General features: G+C 31.5%; 1 protein-coding gene across 2 annotated transcripts in view; it reads right to left on the bottom strand.

Moving 5' to 3' along the window:
* Positions 1-5,911, bottom strand: part of LOC127794514 (serine/threonine-protein kinase BLUS1-like) — a 42,932-nt gene extending 37,021 nt beyond the window's left edge. Inside the window, exons 1-2 of one of the 2 annotated variants that reach the window (XM_052325675.1) lie at positions 5,368-5,911; positions 4,983-5,267 (exon numbers count right to left, since the gene is read on the bottom strand). In XM_052325675.1, the coding sequence (XP_052181635.1) occupies positions 4,983-5,153 (171 nt within the window). In that variant the 5' untranslated portion in view covers positions 5,154-5,267; positions 5,368-5,911. The remainder of the gene's footprint in view (positions 1-4,982; positions 5,268-5,367) is intronic. The other variant, XM_052325677.1, reaches the window with a different exon arrangement.
* Between the last annotated feature and the right edge of the window lie 7,874 nt (positions 5,912-13,785).

The following is a 13,785-nucleotide window of genomic DNA, read 5'->3' as shown; positions in this document are numbered from 1 at the left end:
AGATGGAGGAAGAAGAAGAGAAGAAAGAAATAAAGAAAAAAGAAAGAAAGGAAAAATAGGAAAAAATTAAAAAAAAATTAAAAATTTCAGAAAAATCTAGGAATTAATTTGGGGTTAGAGGAGCATGCCAAAATTAGGAAATTATCCGGGCAAGCATTTCGAGAGCTGACACGAATTTTGAGAAATCCTGAATTAAGTTCAACGGGAGGCTCTTATACTCCAAAAAATCCTATTTTTTATTTTCTTATGCGAGACTCATATTGCATGAAGCGTGTTTTGTAATACTCTTGTACGCAAACTCCTGTTGTTCTCTTGTACGAAATTATGTTGTATATATGAAATGTATTTTCTTGAAAAATTTATGTTTTTGGCTTTCAGCAATTACATTTATAAAATCAAATAGACAGACAGTATATTATCAATTTACTCAAATTCTTTTTTTTGCCATCCAATTCCCTGCGACAAAATAAATAATTTGGTGTCAACCAACCTTGCCTGAAATTCAATGGCCAATTTTAACATTATAATTTTGTCTCTATTAAGTAACTCAATTGATTGATTGGGTTGCCATAAATTCAAAAGGAAATTGTAGTTTGTAAGCTATATATATTGTGTGCGCGCGCGCGCCCATTTATTATTATTTTTAATGTTTAAGATTTTTATGTTACAATAAATATGGAAAAAGATGATGGCAAATACATACAATAATAATATGCCTTCGTATGTATGGAAATGCTAGTTTTGCATATTTAACTTGAGCGTATATCAATTTGTAACTTGACGACTAAGTCAATCTAACAACTTGTGACTCTTGATTATAAATTTATTTTATTTTATTATTTTTAAACTATGATATATGAAATTTAAAATAACTTTCACCTCAAAATTAAAATTAATATGTTGTATGTCTTAATTAATTTATGTTTTAAACCATGTAAAATAATACAAAATGGTTATAAACTAGTTGTATTCTAACTTTTCGGTAGTTGTTGTTAAAATTAATGTTGTAAGAATCATGCTAAATATATATCCATTTTATACATCTTAGACTACATAAAGGGGTATTATGACCAAAATACCATGTGCTTCACATGCGCCTCACGTGCTTTCTATGCGTCTTATGAGGGATATTTTTATCATAATATCCCTTTATGTAGTCTAAGATGTACAAAATGGGTGTACCAATAGCATTTTCCATGTTGTAAATTTCACAAGATTGTTGTTTCTAATGATTGTGTCCAAGTCATACTAATTTTTGCCATACGTACTCTTGACCGGTAGACTAATTTTTGACTATTTAATTTCAATTATTATTCACTTTTAAATTGATTTTTTGACAAAAAAAAACAACTAATTTAGCCTTTGTGTTTTAAAAACTAACAAAATAATATTCTCAATTTCATCTTGACAGTGCAGCACCATTGAAAAATTAATTACTTAGTAATACTATAACATATCCAAAACTCAAATTACACTACTATCTACCTCCTAAAACCTTATTTCCAAGAGAACATGTTGTTGTTATCCAATTTAATAACTTATCAATTTTGGTTAATTTAGTCCTTTCAATTTTTTTAACTCAAATTTATTGTTAAATTTTTAAATGATTTAATTTAAAATCTCCTACCAACAATATAACCATCTAAGTAATATAAAAAAAATATAATATATATATATATAGTGCAGCTAAAAACATATATAAATATCTCAAAAATATTAGGAATCACAAGCATCATGAGTTCTATAGCAAACATAAGAGTCAATTCAACATAAAAAACTAGGTAAAGGCCGTGGTAAAAATTAAGGATAAATTATTAAAAAAAAATTAACTTTCATTATATGTCATTTTATTCTAATTACATATTTTTATTCATTTTGTTAACATTCAACATAAAAGACTCATCGAACATCTACATTAAATTAAAATAAAACTTGACATATGAAAATTTCAATGACAAAAAAGAACTCGAGACTTAAAAATTATTAAAATGACTTTGACTTTGTCAGTCGACGTTTAGTTGAATGCGGATTAGGGTGGCCCTGTTTCTTAACAACATCATCCTCATCCAATAAATCAAGATTTTCCACCATATCATCGTCGAGTGATGAAGGATGTCCACATGTTTGAATCCCCTGATCAGATGGTACAAAGGATTCTAGCAATGGAGGCAACGAACTCTCTGTTGCCCCCATATCAAGATTGCCTTGTGCCCTGTACCCATGCCCATACTCCATACCCAGTGCTTCTTGGTTCAATAGGAGATGGAAAGCATGATTTGTATTCAAGTTTTGGTTAGTTGCCTCTAGAATGGCTTGGTGTGGAATGGCAGTTAAGGGCGAAGGATTTTTCAATTGAAACATGTCGAATCTTCGATCAAATACTTCGCCTGAGCAACCCAATTCTTGGCCATATTGGAGTTCATGAATTTGTTGATAAAGGTCATGGCTTGACTCACCAGTAATATTGTTGAAAGGTTGGAAATCTAGTTGCGATGGAACGTACTGGTAATTGCTTTGGCCTGAGCGAGGAATTTCGTCGAACATCTGCGACGCATCTGATGTCTCTAAAGGCCCATTGTTTAGTTGCAACTGGATAGATTGGAATTGTTGAATCGACTGATAATTGTCTTGGTTCAAATTAAAATCCCATATATCATTGAATCTTAGTGGCTTATTGGGCACCATTGTTAAGGATTTGCAATCTAGGTTTGATTGGAATTGTTCTGCCATAGAACTCCACTCACCAATTTCTTCTGTTTGTTGGGTAATTGATCGCTTTCTCTTGACAACTCGATTGGTTTCTGGATCATTATCAACACCGTCATATTCTTCTTGTCTGTCTTGCTCATTGGATGACTTCTTCAAGTAGATTTTACACAAAACCACATCTTTCACCTACACTCATCCGTGTCAAGCAAAGTAAAACAAAAAAGTCCAATTAATATTAGCTTGCAATCAAATTAAAAAGTCAAATTAATTCTTCTCTACGACCCTAATAATTGGGCCAATTAGCTCAACTTGCCCATATCCATCTAGTCAATCAGTAGATTGAATCAGCTTATAAATTATTATTTTTTATTTATTGGAAACATACCTTCTCACCACCTCCTAGTGTTGGCCCAAGAGGGCCAAGAGACTTCTCTAGCACATATTCTTGCATGATGTAATCAGACTTGTAAGCCTTGCGATTGGCATCATCACTCTTGAGGTGATAAACCAATGTACTTTTCCTCCCAAGAGGTAACCCAGATAAATCTTTGATTTTGTTGATCTTGCTCGTCATCTTCCAAAACCCTTTACCATCCCTGGTCGATCTGCTAGGCCTTGATCCCTTGCTGAATTTCAACTCTCTCGGTGTAAAGTAGAATGAAGACGCTTCAGCATTGAACCCTTCATTGCACATACCAACAAAAAATTAACCCACTTTAATTGAGATTCCATATTTTGTTTGTTTTCTAATTCTAAAATCATATAATTTGGAGATGACTTAACTTACTGATCCACTATCTTCATAAATTTGTTTTTACATGAAATAAAAAATGAACACTAGATTGTTATTAGGAACAAATCAAAAAGAGAAAAGGATTTAATCTCTTTTAAGGGTTCAACCTTTGAATTGTTAAAATCTTGACAAATTGGGTTGATGTTATGACAATTAATAAGTTTTTATATAAAATAAACTTACAAACCACAAAAACATAAGATGCATTTAAATTATGATACAAAAATTACTCAATCCAATAATTCCAAATTTGGGAGGAGGACGATTACAATATATATTAGTGCAAGACTTATATTGAATTAAGCATTGAAATTTTAAACTAAACAAAAATTACACAAAATATGTAAAAACTTAAAAAATAAATCTCATACATACCAGGAAGATTTTGAGGTTGATAATTATAAATGTCGACGTCAGAAACAAGCCATGATTTGATGTGTTGTCCAGACAATTTAGGAAGAAGATAATAGTACAAGGCTTCGTAGTCAGTTGGATCAAACTTATACCCTATTGGCATACCATCATCGACTAAAATAAAATTGTTTTCCATATTTATGCTATATTTGAATTTAAGTTGCTCTCAACAATTCACAAAATACTCAAAAATACAAAAGACTGATTTTTTTTCGTTGGATCAATTGCTAGACTCTAAGTCCTATAAATAGAGATAGCTAGAATGAATTTTAATTTTCATAGATGGATGAGGATTGGGATTGGAGTTAGAATGAATTTTAGTTTTATAGTTGGATGAGAATTGGGATTGGTCTGTCTTGATTTATTATTATTTTTCAGAGTTTTATTAGTTGTAATCATAATAGTTTTGAAAAGTAATCCAGACGGGGGCAGTTTTTATTAGTAGAAAAACATTAATTTTGAACCCAAAAGTCATAGGGTTCAAAGACAATTAAGATAATGACTGCTTAAGCTAAGATCTTTCATTTTTATTAAGTGATTTTTTTTTAAATTAACAGAAGCTTTTCCTAATCTTCTACAGTTTACCTCCAACAATCGAACAAAATTTGCCCTTGGAACAAAGGAAAAACTTCCCTACTGAACCAAAACAAAACAATCTGTAAGATAGACATGGAAGTTCAAGAAAGGAGGACAAAAGAGTCATATATGTTGAATTTTTAAATTATTGAGAATTCATCCCACTCTCCGTGCCTATACGTGTACTACACACGCGAATTCTATTTATATAATAATTTGGAAAAGCCTTTTGTAATCAAATTTTATAACCCGGTTCATTCAAAACACATGTTTGAGTCAAATTTTCCACATGGACGCTAATACAAATTTAAAAAAATGCCCTAAAACATTATTACTGCTAATTCAAATTAGACACGAGAGATGCAATAGCATAGCATGGCATATATGGTTGACAGGGAAGAGCAACAAAGTGCGTGCATCTCTTGACACATGCATGTTACAAAATATGTTGTTGGAAAAAGAGACAGGAAGAAAGAGAGAGATGGAATACCAGATCACTATTGTGGCGTTCAAAATCGAGAATTTTGACCGCGACGATCTCGTTGAGCGGGACGCAAAGAGCGCGATGAACGGAAGCGCTAACACCGATCCCAACCTCCTCATACAGAGTGTAGTGCTCGGGCCCAATCGGATACTTCTTCTTGTCCATTCCTCCTACCATGATTAATGGACCAACGGGTTCTAATCGATACGGACTCCTCTGCTACTGAACCTCGAACAACGCGCAAATGCAGGTCTCAGGCGATTCACACATCCGAGTCCTAAACAAGTTTTTCTGCAACAGATACACGCACAAACCGATCAAATTCCATCGCAAAAAGAGAAAAAAAAAATTATAGGAAAAGAAAAACGCTTCCAATTCAATTAGGACTCACCGGAAGAAAGCCAGTATCCATGAATGGCAGCGTATACCTTATATCTCGGCAGCAATATTTGGAAACAGACGCAACACAGGGATTTATTAGATCTTTTCCTAGAAAATCACATAACTATATATGAAAGTGTAAAAGTAGGTAGATATTATGGAGAAAAAGGAGGGGGGGAGAGACAGATAGAGAGAGAGGAAAAGGAAAGTTCAGGAACGCATTGATGAAGAGAAGGAGGGGGACGAGGAGGAGGAGGAGGAGGAGGCGGATCTGCGCTTTCTCGTGAGAGAGAGAGAGAGAGAGAGAGGAGAAATCGGATCGCCGCTAGAAGGTCCCGTTTGTATGCAGGAATCCCGCCACTTGTTATGCAGATAGATATTCATTCAATATTCACGTTTTAGTTTTACACTCACTCCTTCCTGCATTCTTGCTTCTCTTTCCTTCCCAATAACAACAACAACAATAACAAATACGCTTCGTCACATTTTTTTACTTTTTCTCTTCTTCCACGTCGACCATGCGATCATGCTTGGCTTTGCTGTTGGGAGTTGGGAGTTCGGAGTTGGGAATTGGGATTCCAATTTGTTTCCTTTTTCTAGTAAATTGAGCAGACACTTCCAAATCAAATAGACAGATCGACGGTATATTATCAATTTACTAACCAACTCCCTGCCACAAAATAAATAATTTGGTGTCAACCAACCTTGCTTGAAAAATTATTATTCACTTTTAAATTGATTTTTTAACCAAAAAAAAACAACTAATTTAGCCTTTATTTTTTAAAAACTAACAAAATAATATTCTCAATTTCATCTTGACAGTGATGCACCATTGAAAAATTACTTAGTAATGCTATAACATATCCAAAACTCAAATTACAATACCATCTACCTCCTAAAACCTTATTTCCAAGAGAACATATTGTTGTTATCCAATTTAATCATTGAACTCATCGATTTTGGTTAGTTTAGTCCTTTTAATTTTTTTTATCTCAATTTTATTGTTAAATTTTTAAATGATTTAATTTAAAATCTCCTACCAACCACTACAAGAAAAATCATATTAAGCGATGGAATTTAGAAACGGAATTATTTCGTCGCTAATGTTTTTTAAATTTTTTTTAATTTAGCGACGGAATTTAGTGACAGGTTTAACGACGAAAATTTCGTCGCTAAATTTCAATTTTTTTATTTTATTTTTTAGCGACGGGGTAAATTTTATTTTTTATTTAATTTTTTTAATATCCAAATTTTAAATTTTTTTTCTTTATTTTTTACTTTTTAGGGAATTTAAATTTTTTATTTAATTTTTTCTTAGTTTTAGCTACTGGAGTAACTGGTCGCTAAATTTTATTTTTTTATTTTTATTTTTTAGCGACAGGTTGACCTATCGCTAAATTTTATTTTTTTTATTTAATTTTTTTAATTTTAAATTTATTTATTTATTTTAAAATTTTTTACGAATTTAAATTTTTATTTTTTTATTTTTTTATTTTTAGCGATAGGGTAACTCATTGCTGAATTTTATTATTTTTTTATTTTTTAGCAACGGGTTGATTCATCGCTAAATTTTAATTTTTTTATTTAATTTTTTTATATTTAAATTTTAATTTTTTTTCTTTATTTTTAATTTTTATATAATTTTAATTTTTTATTTAATTTTTATTTATTTTTAGCGACGAGAGTAACCCGTCGCTAAATTTTATTTATTTTATTTTATTTTATTTTTATTATTAGCAACGGGTGGGTTCACCGGTCGCTAAAAAGTAAACAGAAATTAAAAAATTAAATAAATAATTTCAAATTTGTTAAAATATAAAAAAAATTAATTAAAATTTAGTGACCGGCAACACCTGTAGCTAAAAAATAAAAAGTAAATAAATAAATTAATTAAAATTTAGCGACGGGTCAATTTCGTCGCTAAAAAATAAAAATAATTAAATAAAATAATTCAAATTTAGCGACGGGTTGAACCTGTAGCTAAAAAATTAAAAAAGATTAAATAAAAAATTAAAATTTAGCGACCGATCACACCTGTCGCTAAAAAATAAAAAAAATTAAATAAAATAATTCAAATTTAGCGACGGTCTCAACCCCGTCGCTAAAAAAATTTAAAAAAATTAACAAAAATAATTCAAATTTAGCGATTGGCTCAACCGAGTCGCTAAAAAATAAATATAAAATTACGTAAAATTAAATAAATTAATTAAAATTTAACGACAGGGCAATCTCGTAGCTAAAAAATAAAAAAATAAGTACAAATTAAAAATTTTAAACATATCATAATAATTTTTACTAACATTAATATTAGTAAAAATTAAATTAATAATTTTCAAATATATTACAAATTAAAATTAAAATAAAAATATAATTTTTCACTGCTAATATAATAGTTAATAAAGTTTTATTTGAATTAATAATGAAATAAAATTAGAATTAATATTCATTTCCCTTTACTAACATTAAATATTAAAATTAGTATTACTAAATAAGTTTATGAAATTTTGGTATATAAATATAATTCTAAAATATTTGGAAGAGAATACTATAAATATATTTTATGTATAACAATAAACAAGAAGGGTTCCAGTTCGGTTTGCTCGCGCGTTAAACTTGGTCATGAGAGGTTGGGGGTTCAAATCCGGTAGAAAGCTTGAAAATAATAGTTGGGAGTAAAATCCAGCATTGCCATATTTCGAGCAGAGGCGCAACCACGTGGCCCACATGGGAGGGGCTTGGGGTGTGTTAAATTTTTAATTTTGGTGTTGAATTTAGTGATGGGGTCACACCTGTCGCTAAAAAATAAAAAAATAAAAAATAAAAATTTAGCGACGGGATCATACCCGTTGCTAAAAAATAAAAATAATTAATTAATTAATTAAATTTAGCGACGGGCTCATACCCGTCGCTAAAAAAATAAAAATAAAATTAAATAAAAAAATTAAAATTTAGCGACGAACTATACCCGTCGCTAAGAAATAAAAAAATTTAAAATTTAGCGACGGGCTCAACCCTGTTGCTAAAAAAAATAAAAAATATAAAAAAATTAGCGACGGATTTTAATGTTTTAGCGACGGAATTTTTCGTCGTTAAAACGCTGATTTTTTGTAGTGAACTATATAACCATCTAAGTAATATGCAAAAAATATAATATACATATATATATAAATATATAGCACATCTAAAAACATATATATAAATATCTCAAAAACATTAAGAATCATAAGCATCATGAGTTTTGTAGCAAAGATAAGGGTCAATTCAACATAAAATGCTAGGTAAAGGTTGTGGTAAATATTAAGGGTAAATTATAAAAAAAAATTAACTTTCATTATATGCTATTTTATTTTAATTACATATTTTTATTCATTTTGTTAATGCTCAACATAAAAGACTCATCGAACATCTATAGTAAATTAAAATAAATCTTGACACTTGAAAATTTCAACGACAAAAAAAAACTTAAAAAAATGACTTTGACTTTGCCACTCAACCTTTATTTGAATGCGGATTAGAGTGGCCCTGCTTCGACATCATCTTCCTCCAATAAATCAAGTTTTTCCACCATATCATTGTCGAGAGATGGAGGATGTCTGCATATTTGAATCCATTGATCAGATGGTGCAAAGGATTCTAGCAATGGAGACAACGAACTATCTATTGTCCCCATTTCACCATTGCTTTGTGCCTTATACCTATGCCCATACTCCATATCTAGTGTTTTTTGGTTCAATAGGAGATGGTAAGCATGATTTGTATTTAAGATTTGGTTAGTTGCCTACAAAATGGCATGGCGTGGAATGGCAGTTAAAGGCGAAAGATTTTTCAATTGAAATGTGTCAAATCTTGGGTCAAATGCTCTACCAGAGAAACCCAATTCTTGGCCACATTGGAGTTCTTGAATCTGTCGGTAAAGATCATGGGTCGACTCACCAATAATATTGTTGAAAGGTTGGAAATCTAGTAACAACGGAACTAGTAATTAGCTTGGCTTGAGTGAGGAATTTCATCAAACATTTGCAACGCATCCGATATCTCTAAAGGCATGTTGGTTAGTTGCAGGTGGATAGATTGGAATTGTTGAATCGATTGGTGATTGTCTTGATTCAAATTAAACTCTCCTATATTGTTGAATATTGGTGGCTCATTGGACACCATTGTTAAGGATTTGCAAGCTAGGTTCGATTGGACTTGTTTCGCCATGGAACTCCACTCACCAATTTCTTTTGTTTGTTGGGTAATTGACCGCATTCTCTTGACAACTCGATTGGTTTCTTGATCATTATCAACACCGTCATAATCTTTTTGTTCGTCTTACTCCTTCGATAACTTCCTCAAGTTGATTTTATACAAAACCTTTTACCATCCCTGGTCGATTTGCTAGGCCTTGATCCCTTGCTGAATTTCAGCTCTCTTAGTGTAAAGTAGAATAAAGGTGTTTCGGTATTGAACCATTCGTTGCACATACCAACAAGATTGTTGTTAGAGATATTGTGAAGAAATTGAAAAGAGAAAGGGATTTAATCTCTTTTAAGGGGTCAACCTTTGAATCAATTAAAATTTTGACAAATTGGGTTGATGTTACGACAATCAATAACTTTTTATAGAAAGATAATGTAACGACCCGTTAGTGGGTCTAGGTGTTATGGGTATTTTAGTTTGCACATTAGAGTTGTTGCCTTTATTAATTAATTGTTAAAAATATTATATGAGTTGGTAATGGGGGTAAATTAATGAAAATAATATTTGGTGTGAAAAAGTCTCAAAGTTGTAGGCTAAATGAGTTTGGGCCTTATTTGAATTAGACCATTGATAAATAATTAAATCTTAAGTGTAAATGAATTGGGTTGAACCCAAATCTCAAGAAAAGTCCATTGGGCCTTAATTGGATTGGGCCATATATTTTGACTTGGGCTTGGACTATATATTTTGACTTGGGCTTGGGCCATGGGCATAGAGAATGGTATCTTAATTAAAAAGAAAAAAGATTAAGAAAATGGTAAAATGACCAAAATGGGTAAGAGATATGTGAATTGTGTGTGTTAGTATGAAGGGCAAATTAGAGAAAATTAAAAGGGAGATGGATTGAAAGGAGTTGGGAGACAAGTCTCCCACATTTTTTCCCTCATTTTCTTCTTCTTACTTTCTTGTTCCCTTCTTCTTCTCCCTCTCCCGATTGTCTCTTCTTCCTCCATTGTTCTTCTTCATTGAAGCTTTAAGTGGAGACTATAGAATTTTCAATTTCAAGGGGTGTCTTCATCTCTTTGGATTTGCAACCATCTAAGGCAAGTTCCCTTCCTTCTTGTTTCAAATTCAAGATCTTCTTCTTCTTCTTCTCCTTATGATTGTGTAAGTTATTCTTCTCTTGATTATCTTTTAATGCAAGTTCTTCAACCTTGTTTCCATCTTAGAAGGCTTGTTTCCTTCATTTTTAAGTTGTTGCTCTTAAATTCTTATTCTCGGATTCACTGACCATGTTATGTTCTTTGGTCTATAACTCCTTGTGTTTATATCCAAATTGAGATCCGTTTGTTGGGTTGTAAACTAGACATCTTAAGCTTCATTTTAGACACAAGAATCGAATTTTTAGACTAAGATTTGATCATGTTATAGCCTTGTAAATCCCTGCTAAGATCTAGAAATTTTACTGCTTTCGAGTAAACTGACCTTGTTGTACTCTTTAGGGTATAACTCTCTGTGGTTATATCCGATTCAAGATCCGTTTGTTTCTGTATAAACCAGACTTGATAATCTTCATTTATTAATTTTTTTTAGAATTTTTGGCTGTGTTTTGAGCCTACAGTATCCTTGTAAATTCTTGCCCAGAATCTGGAAATTTTCTGCTCTGTTTTTGAATAATCTGTTCTTGCTTCGGTTTTGGGGGTATAATGCTCTGTGGTTATATCCAAATTGTGATCCATTTATTTTTTTCTATAAAATAGACTTCATGGGCTTCGATTCGGTATAAGATTTGAAATTTTTGGTTATGATTTGTACCCATAACAACCTTGTTGAATTCTATGTAGAATTCTGTAAATTACTGTTACAAATTTTGCCTTGTTTCGGTTTTTGTGGAATATCTCCTTGTGGTTATTTCCGATTTTAAATCCAGTTGATGTTCCAGAAACTAGACTCATTAGGCTTTGATTTGGTATATCGTTTGTGGTAATTGACCAAATATTGAGCCCAGATTGGATTTTTGAAAATATGCTTGAAATTTGAAAATTTCTGAAATATGTTGTTATTCAACTCTTCCTATGTAGTCTATCCTTCCTACGTTTAAAATTATGATTTTTGTATAGTTCTTCCATTGTTTTTTTTGAATTATTCTTGATAACCCTCATTGTTGGATAAAAGGGTTTTATTTTCCTTATTTCGATAAATCTTGCAATATTAATTCGTTTTCTTGTTGAACATTGCAAAAATCTAAATAGGGTTTTGTGTCACCCTACATTTCTTAAGGAATGACATTTATTCATTAGGGTCTAGTGTCATGCAAGATTTAGTGTTTCTTGCATGTATAAATTTTGATTCCTTGCGATTATTATTGGGGTAAAAATATACCGTAAATATTGTTTTGGGCATTTCTATAAGTATGAGTAAATAAATGTATTAAAATTTACCCTGTGATCATAAGATAGTGCACACTTTAATTTATGTTATTGTGCATGTTAAGCATGATTTGAGATTTTTCTTAATCATTGAGGATTGACATGAAATGGGGATATGCATATGTGATGCATGATTATACTGATTTGCGCACCTATTATTTTGCGCGACGGCTAAGTCCGTGGATGAGAAAGGATATCCTATGAGCGCTTGACGCGGGTGAGGTGGCCATTAACCCAGAAGGTGTGGCTCAAATTGTTATCATTTGTTGATGTATTTTCATGATGCATATATATTCATGAATGGATATATATATATATTGACCGCGAGAGCCTTGAGAATTAAGTGGAAAAATTCCCTACTATTGGTGCATATGCATGAGCATGGGAACGAGTACATAATATATGTAATAATCAGGGCATGGGAAATTAATGTAAACGGAAAACCTATGAGTCGCGTTATACTAATATCTTCTCATAGAGTTGTTTATTCTATCTTGATTATCTCTGCCTTTGATTCTATATCTCCATGCTTTATAAATACACTTGATGAGCCTTGTGGCTCACCTTGTTTACTCTCATGTCATTCCAGGTACAAGTAGAGCAATGGTTGAGGGCGAGCCCAGTGGGGCTAAAGCCCAGGGTTAGAAGTGTACAGAGACCTTCCAAATTAGATGGTCTATGTTAGCATTTGTGATGAGGGCAAGTGTGAGGAAATTTTATGTTGTAAAATTTGTTAGTGCCCTTGTATTTCATTTTGTTTAGACTATGGTCTAAGATGTTGTAAACCTTTATGTTAGCTTCCGCTGAGTTTATCTAAGGATAGTATTATGGTGTTGTATGTTATTGTTCTATATCACACTTGTGATGACCTCCTTTCGGATATCCTATGCTAGCAGGACTATCCGGTAGTGGGCCACTACAGATAAACTTACAAAGCACAAAAACACAAGATGTATTTAAATTATGATACAAAAATTATGCAAATGATGTATAAAATTAAGAAGATAAATCTCTTACATACAAGGAAAATCTTGAGGTTGATAATTGTAAATGTCACATTGGAAACGAGCCATGGTTTGATGTGTTGTCCAAACACTTTAGGAAGAAGATTATAGTACAAGGCTTTGTAGTCAATGGGCTCGAAGTTATACCTTATTGGCATACCATCTTTGAGAAAAATAAAATTGCCTTCCATATTTATGCTACATTTGATTCAAGCTCCTTGCAACAATTCACAAAATACTAAAAAACAGAAAAGACGAACTTTTTGTGGTAATAATTAATTGATAGTCTCTAAGTCCTATAAATAGAGCTAGAATGAATTTTACTTTTCATAGATGGATCGATTGGAGCTAGCATGAATTTTAGTTTTCATAGATGGATAAGGATTGGGATTGGTCTTTCTTGATTTATAATTATATTTACAAAGTTTTATTAGTTGTAATCATAATAGTTTTGAGAAGTAATCCGAATTAGGGGGGTTTTCATTAGTGGAAAAACATTAATTTTCCACCATATTTATGAAAGTGTAAAAGTAGGTAGATATTATGGGGAGAGAGAGAGAGTTATTTATTTTAATTTTATATTTTTATTCATTTTGTTAATGTTCAAAATAAAAGACTCATCGAACATCTATAGTAAATTAAAATAAAACTTGACGCTAGAAAATTTCAACAACAAAAAAGAACTCGAGACTTAAAAATTATTAAAACGACTTTGACTTTGCCAATCGACCTTTATTTGAATGCGAATTACGGTGGCCTGCTTCTTTATGACATCATCCTCTTCCAACAAATCAAGTTTTTCCACCATATCAT

The sequence above is a fragment of the Diospyros lotus genome, chromosome 2 (genome assembly GCF_014633365.1).
Source record: "Diospyros lotus cultivar Yz01 chromosome 2, ASM1463336v1, whole genome shotgun sequence".
NCBI classification, from domain to species: Eukaryota; Viridiplantae; Streptophyta; class Magnoliopsida; order Ericales; family Ebenaceae; genus Diospyros; species Diospyros lotus.
This window is presented reverse-complemented; position numbering and strand designations above follow the sequence as displayed.